Raw genomic sequence first — 22,587 nt, 5'->3', positions numbered from 1 at the left:
GAGAGCTAGACAAAGAATAAAGAGGACAGAAGAAGAATCAATGCTTTGAGTTGTGCTCAAGTAGAGTGTTGAACATACTATGGACCGCCAAGAGAACAAACAGGTCTACATTGGAGAGGAAGAAACCAAGTTTCTCTTTGGAGGCTAGGATTTGAAGCTCCATCTCACATGCTTTGTGCATATGGCCAGGAAGAACCAGTTCTTGGAGAAGGATATCATGCTTGGAAGGGAAGAGCAACAGTGCAGGAGAGAAAAACCCCGGATGAGAGGGACTGACCATAGTAACTGGGGTAATGGTAATAGGTGTGTCAGAGTCAGTGAAACTGGCTCAGGATAGAGCAAAATTCAGGGATATTGTACATAGGTCTGCTACGAGTGCTAGGCAACTCAGTGGCATGCAAATTACAACAACATCAACAAAATGTAACGATCCACTGAGGGGCAAATCAGTACTGTTGGTGGTTAAATTCCCAAGTAACTGTATAGGGTCTCCCGTCCACATTCTGTTTATATTCTATTCAAACATGTGTGCTTTAACAAAAGAAAGTCCAAATGGATAGACTCATGCAAAGATTTTATATGAACTACAATACAAGGCTAAAACAAGAGTTGCCTGTAACAGCACATTTTACTCTATTTCATGAACAGAAATTTGCTTTATTTTGCTTGAAGATGAAGCCTATGACCCAACAGGCCATATTTTGAGTTTACCGGGAGAAAATCATATGTTAAATGCTAAACTATGTAAAAATTATGTACAAATATGCAATTTCATAAAGACATGGAACTCACAGGCTGTTGAAAAGCAGTCCAGGATTCAAAAAGAGGTAATAAGAGTCACTGTTCTAAATTATTTACAAGAAATTTAAAAAAAAACTATTTCATGAGCTAATTATTCCTCTTTATCACTCAACTCTTGAGAAGACTTTTCAGTTTTACTTCAGTCATACTCACTTAGCTTGAAATAAAAATTTTTCATTATATAAATAACCTGTTTAAATGATTTAGGGGAAAACACCAACATCTTATGTCCCCTATGAAACAATATTCTCAATCAAAGCTCTTAATCTTCCATTACATTAATCAAACTACATAAAATTTTAAGATTAGTTTATTTATATTTAGTAAAGAGTGTGGTTACTAACTCCAGTGTTAGCTTAAATGTAGATTTTTTATTATTACCTTATTTCCATGTTGCCTCCAGGCACATTAGCTGCAAAGGCATGGTCTTGCAAATCATCAACAGCTGTGGGAGTAGGATAAGAGAGAGAGACTGCTTCTCACACTAAACAGCAAGGAGACTTGAGCAAGACCCTGTTAAGAGCGAGATCTTGATGGTGGGATGCTGATGATGGTGGTGGCCTGTGGCATAGATTTAGAGAAACTATGGCAGTGTATTCTCTGCTTTCAGTGAAAATCCATCTAAAATCAGCTACAATAGCCCTAGTACCACGACCCCTTCTAAACCCAGTCTGGACTTCTGGCAGTTCTCTGCTGATGTACTGTTCTAATCATTTTTGGGATGGGTGTGTCAGAGGCAATGAGACCGGCACAGGATAGAGCATGGTTTAGGGCTGTTGTACATAGGGTCACTGAGTCGCAAACGACTCAATGGCACATAACAACAACAACAACAACATGGCAGTGTAACCAAAGGAGCCCTAAGACAAAAGCCACAAGAAAAGCTTCTGCTGTTCTTGGTAAATGCTTGAAGGAGAAACTGACTTATAACAGCTCTGAGGCAAACCTTACTGGATGATTTGGATTTTACTGTCAAACTGAAAATAAGTCTTTTACTAACTAAAGAATTATGGTTTGCTGTTAATCTGGTTCATGACTGCTGAACTAACACTGGATTTATATTATGAGATATCCTCTACTTTTACTACTCTACAACCTATTTGTCAAATAAATCTCACTCTTTGTACCACAACTGTGAGTAAAGTTTGTGAGTCAACAATGAGTAAATGAACCTCTTGCTGCTGGTGCGGCTCTAGAGGCACCATGGGGCTGGGCGATGGGTTCTTTCTCTGCTTTCTGTTTTGGGACAGTGACATTTTCCTGTTTTCTGCTCCTAATGCACTAACCTATTGCTACACAGCAACTAAGGGAAATATGGTGTATTGTTGAAGACAATGGCTTGTGATACCACAGTGCATAGGTAGTACTGGTTATCAGTGATGTCACTTACTAAAAATAGTAATTGCTTCAATTGTGCAGTCTTCTGGGTTTGGGATCTTATAAGTATGAAATTATTGGATAAGAACAGCATTTGCTTGTTAGGAGGATCAAGAGACTTAATGCACCTAAAGCACTCTGGTAGTTCAGCTGTTAAGAGCTCAATAGCTTAACAAAGAAAAAAGTCTGTTTCAAAGCAACCAGCTGCTCCACAGGAAAAAGATAGCAGTCAGTTTCCCTAAGGACTACAATTTGAAAACTCTGTGGATTTCTCTATTCTGTCCTAAAGAGTCAGTGAGTAGAAATCACTACAACTATACACATAGCGAGCACAGAACAGCACTGGTCCATATAATTAGTCACTCACTCATTGCTGTACAGTCAGAATTAACTCACAGCTGACTCTCCAGTGGTTTTCAATGCTGTCAACCACATGAGAGCAGATTGTCCACAATTCTCTTAAGAATACTCTGTTCAGACTCTATCTTCAACTTAATGACGATAAGTCAAGGTGGGAATGAAATAATATAGGGTAAATCACAAGAAACAATTCAATTATATAAGGACAGATTTAAGATATCCTAAGTTGAACTCTAAATTTAAACACTTCTGATAAAGTTTAGTGCCATAATTTTTCCAATGTAATTGGTGCAAATAACTGAGTGACAAAGGAACCAAAAACAAAGGAAGTCTCTTCAATACAAACATGCCAACAAAAAATAATTTAAAATATTATCTTGAGTCTACAATTCTTATATCGTAACTTTCCACTAAATAAATAATTTGTATGTAAAAAGTCTTTGTTAATTTTCAGCTAAAAACTATAAAAGATAGTTCAATGGGACCATATTCTCTGAACAAAAGTGGGAGGGAGCCCCCCAGAAGAAGCTCCAAAGAGACTTCTTTAAATTTATTTTTGCTAGAAAAAAAAATCATTTCTCTGATGTGTTTCTCAGGTGTTTCACATTTTTTTAACAAGAGGAAAATTAACTCTGCAGCCAGTGATACCTTCTAAAAAGTAATGTAGCCGTCCCACCAAATCATCATGATAAAGAGGTGAGATGAAATCAAATAGTGAACAATAAACTGAATATTTTGCTTTTTACCACTGAATAGTGTTAAATTATCTTTTATCTGTCGCACAATCACTATAGAAAGTAGTTCAGCAATAAAATGTGCTTCATCTTATGTAATTATACTTATTAATAAAAATAACGAAAGAGGTAATAGAGAAAAACTGTGTCATTCTCTTGGAATACCTTTGAGTTTCTCAAGTCACTGAAAATGATACTTGCCTATAATTTGTAACTTAATTTGTTTTCACAGCAGATAACATTTACTATAATATCCATGTTCCTTTTTCCTAGGTGCCCTTTTTCTTTCAAACGGTTCAAGAACTGAAATATTGTACCTGAATTTTGTAAATAAAAAAACAAAACAAAACAAAAAGTTGGAATATTGTAATTAATGACATTTGAAGGCAGTTTAATTACTTAATAAGTAACTTCCAGGCATATATAAGACAACTACCTGATCAAATGACTACAAGAGATCTGTAATTATTACTGTTAAAAAAAAGATGACCCAACAGGATGTGGAAATTATCACTTATAATATTACATGCAAACAAGATGCTGCTGAAGATTATTCAGAAACAACCGGAACACTACATTAGCGGAGAACTTGCCAGTTGTGCAGGCTGATTTAGAAGAGGCCGTGGCACTAGGGACATCACAGCCAATGTTAGATGGATCTTGAGTGAAAGTAGAGAGTACCAGAGGAATGTCTATCTGTGTTTCATTGACTATGCAAAGGTATTTGACTGTGTGGATCACAACAAATTGTGGCTAACCTGGAGAAGAACAGGAATCCCAGGATACTTGATTGTGTTCATGTGAAACCTATACTTGGACCAGGAAGCAGTAGTCAGAACAGAGCAAGGAAACACTGTATGGTTTAGGATTAGGAAAGGTATGTATCAAGGATGCATCTTATTTCCACATCTTTTCAATCAATATACAGAACAGATCATTCTGGAGGCTGGACTTGATAAGGAGGAATGTGGCATCAAGATTGGAGGAAGACTTATCAACAACTTGTGCTATGCAGATGACACATCCTTGCTTGCTGAACCTGAAGAGGACATAAGGTGTTTGCTGCAGCAGTCAGGAAATCAAAAGACAAATTACATTGAGAAAGTCTTCTGTAAGGAGCCTCTCTAGAGTACTGAAGAGCAATGATGTCAGTCTTTAGACTAAGATACATAGACCATGGTCTTCACAATTACTTGCTATGCATCCAAGAGTTGGATAATAACTAAGGATGACAGAAGAAGGATCAATGCCTTGAGTTGAGGTGCTGGAGAAGAGTGTTAAACATACCATGGACTGTAAGGGGGACAAAGACGTCTGTCTGGAAAGGGTGAAACCAGGCTGCTCCCTGGAGTCAAGGATTGTGAGGCTCTCTCTCACATATTTACAGCATGTGGCCCAGAGGGACCAGTCCTTGGAAATGAACATCATGCTTGAAGAATGAAGAAACAGCACAGTAGAGGAAGACCTCATATAAAATGGATTGACTCAGTGCCTGAAAAAATGGGATTAGCTCTGTCAGAGACTATGAGATTGGCTCAGGATAGGGCAGGGTTCATAGCTAATGTACATAGGATTGCAATGAGTAGCAGGCTACTCGATAGCACATATCAACAATAACAATTATTGAGTTTAAGTTTACACATACAGTGTAACTGGCTTGATTTCTTACAGACTGAGAAACATGTAAGAGCACTCCAAGCAAAATAACCAAAACCCACCACCTTGAGTCTATTCTAACTCCTAATGATGCAAGGCTGTAAATTTATCTGAAAGGAGACTGTCCATCCTTCTGCAGAACAGCTTGCCAATCTGAACTGGTTGACAGCCCCCTGCACTATATCAACAGGACAAACAAAATAGAAAGGAGGTACAAAATATAACGATTAATTAAGACATTACTTAAAATGTTTAAAAATGAACAAATATCACTGTCAATTTTAGTCTGTGAAAATTTTTTGTTGTTACTGTTGGGTGCTATTGAGTCACAGTTACGCCATGTGACAGATTAGAACTGCCTACTCTCCAACAGGGATTTCTTTGATATAATCTTTACAAAAGTAAATCACAAGGTTTTTCTTCCCTAGAGCCTCAAGCACTCTGCAGCAGTACACGTACAGGAACTGCCAGAAATTCAACCTAGATTTGGCAGTGGACTGAGAGCAAGGGATGTTATTTGTGATGTCAGACTGATCCTGAATGAAAGAAGACAATAACAAAATGATGTTTACCTGTTGTGTCTTCCTAACTATACAAAGGCATTCTACAGTAAAATTCTCTATTGTATCATTTCCATCTCCCTCTTCATCACAAAACTTTTCAAACCTTCCCCAGTAAATGAGTTTTCATTTTCTCTGCTGAGGGTATTCTGCATAGGGGGCAGGGGTCAAAATGAAACTTGTTCTGATTTTTAGCTCTTGTCTTTAGAAGGTCATTTGGGGTGTGTTTTTTTTGTCTCCCAAAAGAGACAAAAATAAAAACACATACAAATAACAACAAACTTACTCTCACCACCACCCATGGAAAGACTGGACTATTCTCCAATTATTTCATTCTTTCTTAAATAGAAACTAGAAAAGTCCTCTCTGTTTCATGTTGTTGTTGATTGCTTTCTTGTTAAGCACAACTCACATCTACCCGATGAACAAAAGGCTTGAAGCCCCTCTACAACTATCGATGTTTATCAAGGTTCATGGAGTTTCTAGAGGCATTTTATTTAGGAAATGAATGCCACTCCTGCTCCCAAATTCCGTGTCATAGTGCGTGGTATTCTTAAAATTCTCTTTAGCCAATAACAGACCTCACAAAATGCTATCATGTTGAAACATTTGTAGAGGCAGATTCATGCAGAGGTAGATTTCTCTTAGACACCTATTAGTCTGTTAAAATTTGAGACATACTTGTGTCTATTCATTCACTTAAGAATCTAACATGTGTAACACAGCATAAAATTAAAAAAAAAAAAAGGCAGGAAGAGAAACTGAACCAGCACATATATAAAAAGAAAAGCTCTTATGCCTTTCCTGCCTTGAACTACAAACCTGTTTAGTGAGAAATTTTACAAACTCAGTTATATCATCTTCTCTTTTTTTCACAACTTCTGGATTAGAAATACTTAAACTGACAGGAAAAATTCAAAACTGAGAAAGCTGAGGTAACAACATTTTTTTTAATATAATCTAAACCAATATCATTGAATCTAGTTTATAATTTTTTTCTGCTTCTTTTTCCCTTCTTTCATTTTATTCATACATTGCTTACTCTGCAAAATAACTGAAAATTAGTATCTTATTAATAATCTATGAGAAATAATGTTATAAAATGATCTTAATAGCTTTTTAAAAAAGATTAATACTGTAAAACTCTTTTTAGGATAGGTGAAAAGTAATTTCTTCACAAACTTCATAATTATCAGCTTAACAACTTCTAAAAACATATAAAGGCATTATTCAATTAATAATATTGTTCAAGTTGCTAAGATGCATAGAACTGATGTCATTAAAAAAATGTATTTTTTAAAAATTTAGACTTGCTTCCATTTTACTTTAACAACCACTCTGAATTAGGCTAAGGACTGTCATTTCCATTTTTTACATTGGGCAACAGAGATATAAAGAGTTGTGTGACTTTTCTAATGACTCTCAACTAATCTAAAAGAATTGCACGGTATTTAGTTCAAAGAAAGGGAAAAGAAGATAAGCAATAATTATTAAATTTAATGCTTTTACTCTTTAAATTATATTCAATATCTCTACTGGTTGGTGGGCACTCAACTTTTAGCAAAAGAAAGAAATATGTACTTTGGATCCAATTAACACAATAATTTTTAATATCTTTAATAAATATAAATGCCTTGGTAATAAGTTAAAGTCATGATGATAGTTTTTGTTTTCCAAACTGGTTTTGAAGATATTGAACACACATATAAAAAAACAAAAGCAACAAAGCCTTTAAATGCCAACAATGACCAGGTATTAGTAACCTTTGTCAATAGTTACAAGTGGTCCAGATTGCTAAATTAACACTAAGAGCACACTAAAAACATTCCTCACCAATATTTGGGTGCTTCAAAAGACGGCAGATTCTAGCTTCTCTTTCCAATTTCTGGTGATCTGTTAAAACAAAACCAAATGGAAAATTTAATCACAACATTTGGCTAAAAAGAATAAAACATAATAAACAACATACAAAAATTGCAATGTTTAAAGCTTTACATTAACTTACCCTATCATTTATTTTTTGAGAAGTTATTTTGATTTTTTTTTTAATTTGGTGATCATAACATAGTTCAACAATCTAATTATGTGTCATTGGGTCACTGCTTAACAATGCTTAAAAGGCACAGAAAATAGCTGAATTTAAACCTGAGCTAGTGGGAAGCATTCCAAACGGTATAAAACAAAAGAATCTGAAAACAAACAGTGTTATGACAGCTTAAATAATCCAGTTTGTTGGTGGTGGTGTTATGTACCTTTGAGTCAGAATCAACTCATAGCTGACCCTCTGGTGGGTTTTCAGGACAGTTATTGATATGAAAGAGGACTGTACATCTTTCTCCTATGGACTAAGTAGCTGGTGGATTTGAACGTCATGCATTTACACTGGCAGCACAACTCCTTACCACTAAGCCACTGGAATGCCCTAACCCAATTTAGTTACAGAAAGATTGATTATGTTGGCACGAAGCAGAAGCATTTGGTGTGTACTACTCATTCCAATCTACAGAATACTAAGAAACATAATCAAAGGTCAAGACTGACTAAAATACAACTTCATCACTTCATCAGTCTTAAGTGAAAGGGGCTTTCTTTCATTTCTATCAGCACGTGGTGCTGAGAAATATCTATACCACTGTCTTGGTTTGTGCTAAGGCTCAAGCAATTTAATCCATCATTTTCTGCACTTAATTAACTGAAATGTCAGCACAATAAGAAAAGCAGAGAATGTCTCAGTCTTATTAAGGAGACAATTTTGAAATCGCAACTATCAAAAAAGGCTTTGGGAGATTCCATGTGTCTACACAGTTTAACAACCACAAATGTATACTATGAACAAGGTTTTTCTGAGTATAGTATACTTTTTTCCCAATTTAGGAAGAAAAACATTTTATGCACAAATAGTGGCATTAACAACTCAAAGACAAATAGAGTTTTAACAAATCATTTGATAACACTGGGCTGCATCTACCAGACTCTGACCTTGGCATTATCTAATATTATACACACTTCAAACAAGTGTAAATTTTTCAAAACACAAGCTTTTTTAACAGGTCCTAATATGTTTTTCGTTTTTTTATATATTTTAGTGAAAGTTAACAAAGAAATTTGTTTCATTCACTCATTCATGCTCACTTTGCTCCCTACTCCAATTCCCTTTGTCCTGTTCCAGGTTATTAATTATCAGACATATAGTTTCTAGTTATCCATTCCTTTCAGACTGTCCTTTCACTCATTCTAATGCAATGTGCCTTCTCTATTCATTTTACTCCTGCTCCTCCCACTACTCCCATCTTGATCTATTATTACATTATGGACTTATGCAGTATTGGAAATATTCTTATTTAGTAGTATATAACTAAGTACAAATGGTTAAAACAGGTTTTGAAAATGTATCTTTCTAATCCCATCATCCTCAATACATATTATAAAGCTACTCTTATTAAAAAATAAATACTCACGTAAAGATATATGCAAAAATTACACATATGTACATGTGTACACACACACACACACACACACACACACACACACAATCGTATGATTGATACATCCATGCATGTTGTTGTGTTAGGTGCCACTGAGTCGAGTCTAACTCTTAGTGACCCTATGAACAACAGATCTATCCTGTACCATCCTCATCACCTTTGACACACTAGAGCCCATTGCTGAAATCAGCACATCAATCCATCCTACTGGAGGTCTTCCTACCCTTCGCTGACCCTCTATCTTTCCAAGTATGATGGTCTTTAAAAAAAATAGCTTCAATTAGCTATATGCCCAAAGTATGAAATATGATGCTTCACCAACTTTGTCTGAGAGAGCATGTGGCTGCCCTTTTCCAAGACATCTGTTTGTTCTATTGACAGTACTCTTCTCCAGATCCACAACTCAAAGGAATCCATTCTTCTGTCAGTCTTATTCCTTATCCAGCTCTTTGAAGCAAAGCAGGTGAGTGAAGAGACCATGACCTGAATCAAGCACACCGTAGTCTCCAAACAAACATCATTGCTCTTTAGTATTTTGGAGAAGTCCCTAACAACAGGCTTGCCCAATGTAATACATCTCCTGCTTCCGGTGGTACCAATGATGTTGTCAAGTCTATTCTTACCAATAGTGACAGAGGAGAAATATCTCCTAACATTTTCTTGTCTGTAATCTTTATGGAAGAAGACCACCAGGCATTTCTCCAATGGGACCAGTGAGTGTGTTCAAATGGTGAATATTTCAGGTGGTGGTGGCTGAATCTACTTTAATCACTATGCCAACACACACACACACACACACACACACACACACACACACACACACCATACACATATTTGCAAGCAGTTCTAGCATCATAACCCCTTACTTAGCCTTTGGGGGTTTACATTCTTAACCAAAAGGCTGAGAGTCTCTGGTGACTCAAATCTATCAGAAGTTCAGGGGGAAAATAAGCAGTCTCCTTGGGTTATGATTTAGAATACCAGAAATCAGAAACACTGCTTTGACAGACTGTTTTGAACTGAACGTAATTTGATGTTAAGGAGCGCTGGTGGCCTAGTGGTTAAAAAGGTGCACTGCAATCCCAAAGGTGGTTGTTGCTGTTGTGTTGTTTTTGCTGTTGTTATGTGATATCGAGTCGCTTGCCACTCATAGCGACCCTAAACACTGTTCTATCCCAAAGGCACATGATGGAATACATCAACTTCTCCACGGGGATAAAATGATGGGCAATTACCTCCTATCCAATTAACTCCCTCTGAAAACCTGCTGGAGAGTCAGCTATGGATCAATTCAGAATCAACAGTACACAACAACAACTTAATGTCAGTGAGTTACACACACACACATATCACCTGATATACACACACACATCACCTGATACACACAAAACTATGTTAAGAAAGTCAAGAAGGCAAAAACTTCTATTACCAGAAAGTGCTATAAAGTTCCACCCATGGTAATGAACACAATTAGGGAAGTTTTATAGCATATGAATTAGCTTTCTTTTTCTGTGTAACAAATACCATGCAGCTGAAATAATACTGATTCATTATCTTACAGTTTCTATGTGTCAGGAAGTTATGTAAAGCCTAGCTGTTCCCTTTGCTTCACAGTCTTTCACACGGTTGCAATCAAGGCGTTCACTAAGGCTGAAACCTCATCTAAAGTGTCGATGGGGAAAGGAAATTCTTCTAAGCTTACATACTGGTTTGCAGAATTTCAGTACCTCAAGGGCTACTGAGCTAAGGATTCCTCACTGACTGTTCATTGGTACTTACTTCAGGTACTTACTTCTCAGACTTAAAGCATTTGTTGTTGTTTTTATGTGTCATCGGGTAGCTTACAACTCATAAAGACCCTATGTACAAGAGTCCTAAATGCCTTTCTATCCTGAGCCAACCTAGCCAAAGAATTATTACTATTTATTATTATTATTATTATTTTAATTAACGAGGTAAAGAATCTGCAAACAAGCTGGAAGTCACTGCCTTATGATGTGACAACCTGTAATGTTTGCCATATACCATCCATTAGAAGACCATAAATGGCCAACCTACTTCAAAGGCTTACACAAAGGCAGAAGGCATGATCTTCAGGTTTGCCTGCCACAGGTGACTTTAAAATGGCAGTGCCGATGCTTTCATAAGCTTTCTCTTGGATAAGCGGCTTTGCTTTTTACTTTTTCTTCTATACAGTCACTTCGTGAGCACCTATGAATCATATTCTGCAAGGTGCTACTGGGGCATGTTTTGACATACCAAGCATGATGATACAAAACTCAAGTTCTCATTAAAACCAAGATTCAACAATAATGGAAATACATTTCATCTGGTGAGCTTCACATCCAACATTAAGTTCAAAACCTCATTTTTTTTAGAGGGAACAGGTAGGTGAGGAGGAATGACTAAGCACTGATTATTACCACGAGCACATTTCCATATCTATCCCACTAAAAAGACAAGCCTGTTTTACATCTAAAATTTCCTTTGCTTTAAATCAATTAGCAACAAAAATCATACATCTGACCACGTCATTCCCTGCTCTCACAACTAACTACAAGAATGAGAGGCCCTCACAGATTATGAAAGAGAAGACACGCTGTTTAACATCATTTGAAGGTTTTTATTACTCACATTCCCTGAAGCTAGTGTAGAATCAGCTTCATTTTACACTTATCATTTAATATTTATTAAAGTGCTTGCAATAAGAGATTGGTTTTATTCTTCCTTTGATGCTCAAGTCCATGAAATTTGTGAATAAAAAACACTGTACAAGCCTTCAGGCTATAATCTGATTAGGCTTGATAAGGCATAGTCTGGTAGCTATACGCGGTTGAAGTATACCATGCCATGTGTACATAGCCTTATAAATACATTATCCAGTTTTGATATGGAGTCAGTGGAAAATAGAATTACTTGATATAGAGACCTTGAGATTTCAAAATGATGTTGGAGAATTTTGAGGAAAAGTATTTAATTCTTCTCAGCTTTAAAATATTTTATAAATTCAGACTTAACAAACTAAATCCTTAACTATTACTCCAAATGAGGTTCTAATTTTAGTGCTAAATAGTATTGATGGCCAAAAAAAAAAAATTTAACTACTTTCACAATTCAGAAGAATGATCATTGAAACTACATAAAGCTACAATTAATTTACCTAGTGACATCAGGAAATTAGTTTTATCAACAAACATCTTTAAAGTACTACTATTTATCCCACAAACTTAACAAACATCAAACTACTAACTCTCTTATATGTAAATCTGTGATTTCTCTTGATTGGTTTGTCTGTTTTATTATATACATAACTAGCCCCTTATAGTCTTCCTATTGTTGTTGTTGTTATGTGCCGTCGAGTCGCTTGCGACTCATAGCGACCCTATGTACAACAACCCTAAACCCTGCTCTATCCTGTGCCAATTGCACTGTCTCTGATACACCCATCCCAATTACCCAGTCACTGAATCAATCCACCTCATAAGGGGCCTTCCTCTCCTGTGCTGGCCCTCCACCCTCCCAAGCATGATGCCTTCTCTAAGGACCGCTCTCTCCTTACAACATGTCCAAAGTATGTTAGACGGAGCCTCAGAATCCTTGCCTCCAAGGAGCCACCCGGTTTAACCCTTTCCAGGACAAATCTGTTTGTTTTCCTAGCAGTCCATGGTATTCTCAATACTCTTCTCCAGCACCACAGCTCAAAGGCATCAATTCTCCTTCTATCCTTCTTGGTCATTGTCCAAGTCTCTGATGCATAACAAATTATAGCAAAGACCATGGCCTGTATCAGACACACCTTAGTCTCCAGAGAGACACTATTGCTCTTCAGTACTTTGGAGAGGTCCCTACGAGCCAACTTTCCCATGAAAATATGCCTTTTAATTTCCTGGTTACTGGTGCCAAGAGTGTTGACTGTGGATGGAGCCAAGCAAACTAAAGCTGTGAACAATCTCAATTTCTTCATTTTTAGTATTAATAATAAAAAAAAAGTCTGCTGTAGCACTCAGATTTCTCAACTATTTCCCCTCTGCTTTTCGCCCTTCCTTGTCAAGCATCTTCTTGGAATCTCTCTGTTTTGAGATCAACAAGTCACAACCAATTCATAGTTGACCATCCATTGGATTTCTGCAGCTGCAAATCTCACAGAAGATTGCAAATCTTTCTTCTGTTGAGTTACTGGATTTGAACCACCAGATAGGCATTGTTTTAGGATTATCAGCACAACTCCCTATACCACCAGTGGTGCATTTCTTGGAAGTGGCAATATTAACTGGTGGTTTGAGCAGTGTTTGCCTTTCTGCTATATAAGGTCAGTTACAAACTTCTGGCACAATAAGTCAGTTATGCACACACACACTCACACACACAGCTCTCCCTCCCCATCCAAGCAGATCCTCTCCTCTAATCTTATATAGAGATTACAGAGGTAATTCTTGTCCAACAGTTCTTTCTGCTTACCAGCATCAGCTGCTACATTCTCTGCTCTTATATCTTTGGTTCTTCTTTACCTTCTATTCCAGTTGGAAATCAGCATTTCAGATCTATCTATTTTTGAGGGCAAGTAAATCACACTTCTATGGCTTTTAGAGAATTAAGAAAACACAACTAAACTATCCTTCTCCCCTCCCCTATATGTGCTAGTTTTCCAAGAAACCACAGTCTCAAGATTGAGCCCTGGTAGCACAGACGTTAAAATGCTCAACTATTAACTAACAGGTCAATTATCTGAACTCACCAGCAACTCCACAGAACTATGTCTTAGTCCGCTTCAGTAGAGATTACAGTCTTGGAAACCCTATAGGACAGTTCCATTCTATCCTGTAGGATTCTTATGAGTTGGTATCAACTTGATGAAAACAGATTTTATTTTTATATACTTGTTATGTGCTGAATTATGTACACTAAACATAAGCTATAAATCCAAACACCTTTGACCATAATTCCAATTGGAGATTGATTGTCTTTATTATGTTAGTTAGATAAGATTAATAAAGTATCTTTCTTGAGTCAATCACATTTGAGATATAAGAGCCTAAAAGTAAGCTAACAAGAAGAGACAGTGAGATAAATGGCAAAATACAAAAAGACTGAACAAAAGTAGGTGCTCAAAAGAGGCCTTCTGACATTGCATTTGTACTTCTAGCCTCCTAAACTTTGAGAAAATAAATTTCTGTTAGTGAAAGCCACACTGGCATCAGAGAGTTGGACAATGACTAGGGAGGACAGAAGGAGAGTGGATGCTTTTGAGCTGTGGTGCTGGAGAAGGGCACTGAATGTACCCTGGACTGCCAGGAAAACAAACGGATTTGTCTTGGAGAGGATTAAACCAAGCTACTCCTTGGAGGCAAGGATTCTGGGGCTTCGTCTGACATACTTTGGACATGTTGCCAGGAGGGACGGGTCCTTGGAGAGGGACATCATGCTTGGGAGGGTTGAGGGACAGCGCAGGAGGGGAAGACTCTCTATGAGATGGATTGATTCGGTGACTGGGGTAATCGGGATGGGTGTGTCAGAGGCAGTACGGTTGGCGCAGGATAGAGCAGGGTTTAGGGCTGTTGTGCCTAGGGTCGCTATGAGTCAGAAACGACTTGACGGCACATAACAACAACAACAACAAGTTGCTAGATAACTAGTAGTAGACAACTAAGCTAGAATTTGTTACATGGATCCCTGCTTTAATAGCTAGAGTTTGGAAATTAGGAAATAGATAGAAGCCAGACAATTTTAAGTTGTCCAAAAATAAACGAAAAATAATTTCTCAAATGGGCAAAAGTATAGATTTCCTAGCTACTTAAGCAACCTAAGCAAACCAAAAAGTTGGTCATTTCAGAAACTCCATAAAAGAATGACCTGGAAATCTGTTCCTGTAAAGATGAAAGTCAAGAAAAACCTTTGGAGAAATTCTACTCTGTCTCATGGGGTTGTCTTGATGGCATATAATAAAAGATACAGAGAAACACGAGTGATGAAGGGTCTCAGGTTTCAGAGAGAAGTACATCAGAGAGTCAAATATTGTCGATCCTGCAACATGCTAATATCTGAGTGTCCAATGTGTTCATGTTCTCAAAAGCATCATCTGTAAAACGGGCATAAAGCAGCCATGTCACAAGAGTTAGAGGATATACATACAAAGCTCCAATGCACTGTGTCAGGAACATAGCATAGTAAGTATTCAATAAATGATACTACCAAAATTATAAAGAAGGGACTCTTAGTCAATGTTTATCAGCTCTAAGGGAAATTTAAATGGAATGGTTATCCCTTGTGAGAAGAAACAGAAACATAGTTGTTTACAACAAGATCATAATGTTGAAAAGAAGATTGTTTCTGGAGTACAAATTTCCTAGATTAAAGAGAGGACACGAGTAGGAAATCTTGCTTATGCCCTTGATCAGCATTAGAAGTACATATATTAGCTCTTCTCGTCAATTCTCAACGTCTCTATGTTTCTGTCTTCCTCTCATCAGGATGCCTTTGCCTGACTCTGAGTCTATCATTCTGCTAATATAGTTACCTCTCTCGCCGCACATCCTAGGGCAGTGAATTCTATTGTTAGTGTCATCAAATAATTCCATCAAGAGTGGCAATTTAGGAACCATAAGAATGAGAGGGGAGGGAGGAAGGCAGTGGTAACAAGAATGAGTACAGAGCAGGATTTGCACATGAAGGGTAAAGGGATGTATCAAAGAAGTTTTTGTTTTTAATATATAATGTGCTCACATAAATAACTCACATATAATCCATCTCCTCCTATATGATTAGCTGCCTCTGAAAATCCACCAAAGGTTCAGATATGGTTTGGTTCCAACTCAACAGTACACAGCAACAACAGCAACAACAACAGGATGGTGTTATTAGTTGATATATTGAAAACTTAAAGATATTTCCATTTTTTGCTGTTGTTGTTGTTGTTATGTGCCGTCGAGTTGCTGTGACTCATAGCGACCCTAGTTACAACAGCCCTAAACCCTGCTCTATCCTGTGCCAATTGCACTGTCTCCTATACACCCAACCTGATTACCCCAGTCACTGAATCAGTCCACGTCATAGAAGGTCTTCCCCTCCTGCGCTGTCCCTCCACCCTCCCGAGCAAGATGTCCCTCTCCAGGGACCTGTCCCTCCTTAAAATATGTGCAAAGTATGTCAGACGAAGCCCCAGCATCCTTGCCTCCGAAGAGTAGCCTGCTTTAACCCTCTCCAGGATGACTCTGTTTGTTTTCTTGGCAGTCCATGGTAACTTCAATACTCTTCTCCAGCACCACAGCTCAAAGGCATCAATTCTCCTTCTATCCTCCCTAGTCATTGTCCAACACTCTGATGCATAACAAGTGCTTTCAAAGAACATGGCCTGTCCTTACTGTAACTGTAAATCAATAATTTAATTCATATGAAATGAATACTGCTATAGAGCGGCAATGAGGTAAATTTTAAGTATCATTAAACTCTCCTGGTTTCCACCATTTAATCTACAAAGCAGTCTCTCCTAAGCGCAGTTTTACTTGTGAGAATGGAACAACTTGCCACACAATTCCATTTTTGTGTTGAGGAATAAAAGACTCAAGTCACTCAAGACACTTTTCATTACAATCTTTCAAACTTTGACTACCTAGAGACTAAAAGGACCCAAAACGGAAACAAGACAAACTAAAGATAAATACAATCCCCACTTTACCATTTTTTCCAGATCCCCAAATGATTTTTACAGGCAGTTGCCTAGTAACCCAAGAAAGCATTTACTTTGGGGATTTTGCTATTCTTAAATTATTTTTTCATAAGCTTTAAGTATGTCCAGCTTATCCAAAGGGTGAAAAGTATTAAATATGTGTATACTTGAGTTTCCCCAGGATACTTTTCTTATATCGTTGAATATTAACACATTAAAAATAGATATAAAATAATGACTTTGGATACTAACACAAAAGAATGGAGAAAAGAAATACATAAAACATAGACTTTTATGCCTTCTCTAAGTATCTGAAATTTCAGTCATTCACTTTTCTGTGAATGAGCTCCAGGTCAGCCATGAAGCTCCGGAAGCTCAAGCTTCAGGATCTCTGATATGCACAGGAGGCCCCAGACAGGCCTCACAATAAATACACACAATCATATGCCTTCATAAAATTTTCTAACATAAGATACTGTACTAGCTATCAGTTACTTTCTTTTCTCTCCATTTTCCCTTTCATTATATTTTCCCTTCGGTTGGATGACATTGGAATGACCTCCAACTTTTTTTTTTTAAGGTTTAGATAAAAGGAAGTTGAACTGAAAATACATTTAGGTAAGGCTTAAGAAAACGTATTTACTGTACTCAATGTCCTCTCTATATGCTATGTGATTGTTATTGCTTTTCATCTCAATGAAGGCATGTTTGCAGAAATGCATGCACCTCCATCCAGGTCTGCCACAGAATGATGCAACATCCCAGAAGTGTCAGACTATGAACTTGAAATAGAGACTGCACTACAAGAATGTATATAAAGGAAGAGAGGAAAACAAGAGGAGTTCATTTTTTGCTTTCTTCCCAGTATTTTTAATCTTCTTAAAATATGTAATTTCATGTGATTATCTTCATCCAAACCATGTTTTGTGTATTTAATTGTGCTGTCTTTCCTTAAAGAGAACTCTTGAAATTGCATACACTTCTAGCTCTATTAATCTGAAACCACACTTCTAGTGAAAACAAAACCCAGAAGATAAGTCATTGTTTGGATTCCAGATATAAAAGTGCTACTTCAATATTTAATACTTTGTGGCATATAAATCAACTTTTCCTTTAAGTGACCAGAACGCATTCATATTTTATAAATTATTTAATAATAATCCATACATATATTTCATTTGTCATAAATTATCAGTTAGAGTAAAGTGGTCACTAAGTTAAAAATAAAAGGGTAAAACTGACCTCTGACACAGGCTTAGCCAGGAAGAATAGCCAAAAAAAGATGAAACTCATGACAAATGACACTTATTCTTCTCTATTCTATGAAGATACTACAAGTTGAAGATACTGTATCTTTATATATATATATATAATTCATCAGATACAAGGACAATAATATATGCTCTGAAAGACAAAGTAACATATTATGATATGGATACTGTTGTTAAGTGCTGTGAATTGAGTAGGACTCACAGCAACCCTATGAACAAAAGGTCTGAAACCTGCTCTATTCTATGCTATCCTCACACTTTCTGACACAGAAAAACCCATCGCAGCAGTCACTGTGTCAATCCACCTAGTTGAGGTTCTTCCTCTCCTTCGCCAACGCTCTACCCTTCCCAGCATCAAGTTCTTCTCCAAGGAATAGCTCCTCCTTGCAACATGCACAAACAATGTGAGGCAAAGCCTCCTCATTCTTGCCTCCAAAGAGCATTCGGGCTGCACCTCTCCAAGACATATCTTTTTGTTCTCTTGGCCATCCATGGGAAGTTCAGTGCTTTTCTCCAACACCACAGCTCAAAGGCATCAATTCTTTTTCTGTCACCTTTATTCAGTGTTCAGCTCTCAGATGTGTAACAAGTGATCAGAAAGACTATGGTCTGAATCAGATGCACCTATCCATATATGATGTGGATATTCATAACCAAACCAAAAAGTCACTGCCATTGAATCAATTCTGCTCAAAGTGACTCTCCATTGGCTTTTTGAAGTTATACTTCTTGCAGAAGGAGATGTCCATCTTTTCTCTCACAGAGCCACTAGTGGACTTGAACTACTAAGATTTCAGCTAACAGCCTGACACATTATACATACACTATGCCACCAGTATTCCTCTGATAATAACCATACCTTTCAAAATGGCGAAGGACGTGAACTATTCTTTATTGATTAATATTTTCACATTTGAAAATTCAATGTACTAAAGTCTCACCCTCATGTTTCTGAGTGCCTTGGCAATTTCCAGGTGGCATCTGTCTTCCACTTGGAAGATGTGCCTGTGTGCCTTTGTATCTATGATTCTCTTTGTATCACTGAGACAGGATGAGAGCGAGGGCATACCCTGCACTGATATGGCTCCATTCACATAACATAGCAAGCTTATTCCCAGTCAGGATTACTTCCAGAGCATATGGATACAAGGAGTCAAGATGTCAATGCCTATTTTGAATGATATCATTTCCATTCACAATACAGATTATCTAGTAGCATTTTAAAGATCAAAGATTAGTCAAAACTGTTTTCCAAATAGCTATGGAACACCTGCATGAGAGAATATGAAAATTATTATGAAATGAAAGATTTTTTTTAAAAGAAGCCTTTCCGTATGAGTTGTCATTAGATATCTTCCTAAAACATGTTAGCATACATGCCCTTGTTGGTAAATAATTCTCTTGTGAAGGAGATATTTTGTGAGGCCCGTCCTGCCCTACAATGAAGAGAGCTGGAGCAGAAGAGGCAGGAGGATCACAGCACACTTCAACCGTGCTGGTGTTTACCTATGTAACTTAATCTCGTTGGACATCAGTTTCCTCACTTGTCAAATATAAGCCTTAGAAACATAAAATAGTTCCAAGCCTCTGCAGTCTTTCAACATATACTGCTCCTCCTGAAGTCAGTGACACAGAGGAAAATATTTTCTCTTTGCATGATTCTATCTTTAGTTCTGTGATTCTTAAAGGTCTAGGTGAAGGAAAAAGTACACCTTGCACATTTCCCTGGCTTGGTATATTTTCAATCATCTACCTCATAATAAAGTATAAAAATTAAAACTGCATATGTCATAAGGCGCATTATGCAATGATGTTTCATAAAATGAATGCATTCTTGTAATTAATGCTCAGACTAAGCGAGCACAGTACCAGAACTCACAAGTCTCCTCAGCCTCCCTGTCCCCACAACCCACTGAGCAGTCATATCCTGACTTCTCACAGCATAGACTTAGTTTTCATTGGGTTTTATACTTCTTTTAAAGTAAATAACAGAATGTACTATGTCTTGGTTTTATTTTATCCCTGGAACATATTCCATTTAAGGAAAGCCATTATGGGGGTATTGTCGGCACTGCATTAAGAGTTGCAAACATCTCAAGACAAAACGATAGACTTAAAACACACACACAAAGAAATATGGAAGGTTGTTAATGCTAAGTAGGTAATTAAACTTTCAAGGGCTTAGTATAATAAATGTAATTTACTTTATTACTTCAGTATAAACACAGGTTAAAGTCAAAAGCAATTGTGTACTGTCAACCTAAAGGCACTGGGTTCAAACCACCCAGATTCTCCAAGGGAGAAAGATGGGAAATCTTCTCCTATGCAATTTGTTGTTGTTGTTCTTGTTGTTAAGTGCCATTGAGTCGAGCATGACCCATAATGACCCTATGAACAAAAGATCTGAACCCTGTTCCATCCTGCACCATCCTCACACTTCCTGATACACAAGAGACCATTGCATCAGTAATCTTGTCAATCCCCTTGATTGAGGGCCTTCTCCTCACTTGCCAACCCCCTACCCTTCATCATGTCCCTTTCCAAGGAATAGCACCTCCTTGCAATATGTCCGAAGTGTGTGAGGTGAAGCCTCATCATTCTTGCCTCCAAAGAACACTCTGGCTGCACCCTATCCAAGATACATCTGTTCATTGTCTTGGCCATCCATGGGATGTTCAGTGTTCTTCTCCAACACCACAGCTCAAAGGCATCAATTCTTCTTCTGTCATCCGTATTTATTATCAAGGTTTCAGATGCATAGATAGTAATTGGAAAGACTATGGCCTGAATCAGACACACCTGAGTCCTCAAACTGGCGTTTTCCCAGTGCAATGTTTCTCCTTATTTCCTGACTGCTTATACTAAGGACTGTGGATCCAAGCAAGATGAAGCTGTTGACAGTTTGCATCTCTTCTCCATCCATCATGATGCTGCATCAGTCCAGTGGAAAGAATCTTCATTTACTGTCACTGAAACCCTGCTGGAGGCTCTGCTATGGGTTAGTTTTGACTTGATGGTACATCTCAACAACAATCACGCAGAGAACGTGCTTAGGAGACATTATATGCAGTACATTACCCTGCTAGTCAAAAAGTAGTCGGCAGTGAGATATTTGTCTCCTCTCACTAAGATTTATACCCTTAGAAACCTGATGAAGGGTCACTATCAGTAGGATCATCTTGATGATAGTGGGTTTAGGTTTGGTGACACACATACCTCACAAAATGTAATCTTTCATCCTCTTTTCTACTGATGTGATTATTGTCTCTAAAATCCTAACCAATTTCTAGACTGTCCTCAACTCCTTTTCTTTTTTTTGTCATAGCTCTTCTCTAGATAAAAATTGTCATACAGTGAGTGTCCATTTCTCTGCTGTGTTTTTAAATACCAGCAACAATTCATAAACAGATGTTGTAAATGTGAAATACTAAAGTCATATCCTTTAACTCATGGATGGGGAAAAATCAATTAGTTTGATTAAAAAACTACAATTAAGTTTGACAACTGTCATTCCAAAACATTAAAATGTAGAAGGCCTAGTTTTAAATGCAAACTGGAAATTAAAGCACACACAAGGAAATACCAGATCTCCATTACAATGTAAAATCTAATTTCTTAGAAATGCTCAGCATGCAGCTTTCTTTATAATGAGATCAATTTCATGACAGCTGGACAGCTGTTGGGATAACTAGTGCTTATTTAGACAAATCTAACCAAATCCAAATCATTAGGTAAGGAAAAGGAAAGAAAGAAGAAAAGGATGGGGGGAGGAAAACGGAATGTTTGTGATTCTCAAAGTAATTTATTGGAAGGCTAGCTAAAGATTTTTTTAGATATTTAATGAAAATGTACTCAACAAATATACACTCACTGAATAACTTTTACATGCACATTTCATTTACATGGATAACAAACTTCTCACTGTGTCCCTTTGTTAAAATACTCATTAAAGTATCTATCTCTGTGCAGTAATTGTCCTTATGGAAATGAAATGATTACTAATAAGATGAGTATAAAAGTCCAAAGGGGGGAGAGGATGGAAGAGGAGGACTCCGAATGGCAGGGGGAGGGGTCCCAAGGTTAGAGGGTTTGGTGGGTAGAGGTAGAGGGTGAAAGAATTAGGAAATATATGGTGGAGATGTAAAAAGGCTAAATAACAGGCATGGGTTGAAAGTGATTAATTTTATAAAATACAATGTATGAGCATGATCACATGAAACATAATGTGAATAGAAGAATGTATGAAACAAAATGTATATAAACGGAACACAATGTATATGAATTTTGTATGCAAATCATTACAAAAGAAAAATAATTTTTTAAAACGTATCTATATCTAATACATATTGGGGAAAAGCTAATGTTTTTATCCAAATATTGAAAAAATTAAAGATTTATTCAGAGATCAAGAATTGGAATTTTGTAAAAACTTTCTACACTTGTCATTAACAGAAATCACATTTAAGGATCAACATCTTCATGTCCAATATATATATAACTCTATCACAAACACAGCAGTGGTGGAACTTTTCCTTCACGGCATGTTTTGTTTTAATATGAAAATATGATATCCAAATTGACAAAACAGAGAATATTAAATTCAACTCATGATAAGCAAGTCTATTTGTTTATGGCTTGATGATTTCCCTTTTATTAACCTTTTGTTCTCATTGTGTTTAA

The 22,587-nt window shown here is 37.0% G+C and overlaps 1 protein-coding gene across 9 annotated transcripts in view; it reads right to left on the bottom strand.

The window, feature by feature from the left end:
• LOC102861251 (calcium/calmodulin-dependent protein kinase type II subunit delta-like) overlaps positions 1-22,587 on the bottom strand; it is a 413,849-nt gene that overhangs the window by 283,357 nt on the left and 107,905 nt on the right. For all 9 annotated transcript variants that reach the window (XM_006881073.1, XM_006881078.1, XM_006881072.1 and 6 more), the window contains exon 3: positions 7,322-7,381. In XM_006881073.1, coding sequence (XP_006881135.1) covers positions 7,322-7,381 — 60 coding nt within the window. The remainder of the gene's footprint in view (positions 1-7,321; positions 7,382-22,587) is intronic.

Source organism: Elephantulus edwardii, unplaced genomic scaffold, assembly GCF_000299155.1.
Source record: "Elephantulus edwardii isolate Elephantulus edwardi_28Jun2011 unplaced genomic scaffold, EleEdw1.0 scaffold00012, whole genome shotgun sequence".
Classification (NCBI taxonomy): domain Eukaryota; kingdom Metazoa; phylum Chordata; class Mammalia; order Macroscelidea; family Macroscelididae; genus Elephantulus; species Elephantulus edwardii.
Note: the sequence above shows the minus strand (reverse complement) of the source record. Positions and strands in the feature narration are given on the sequence as shown.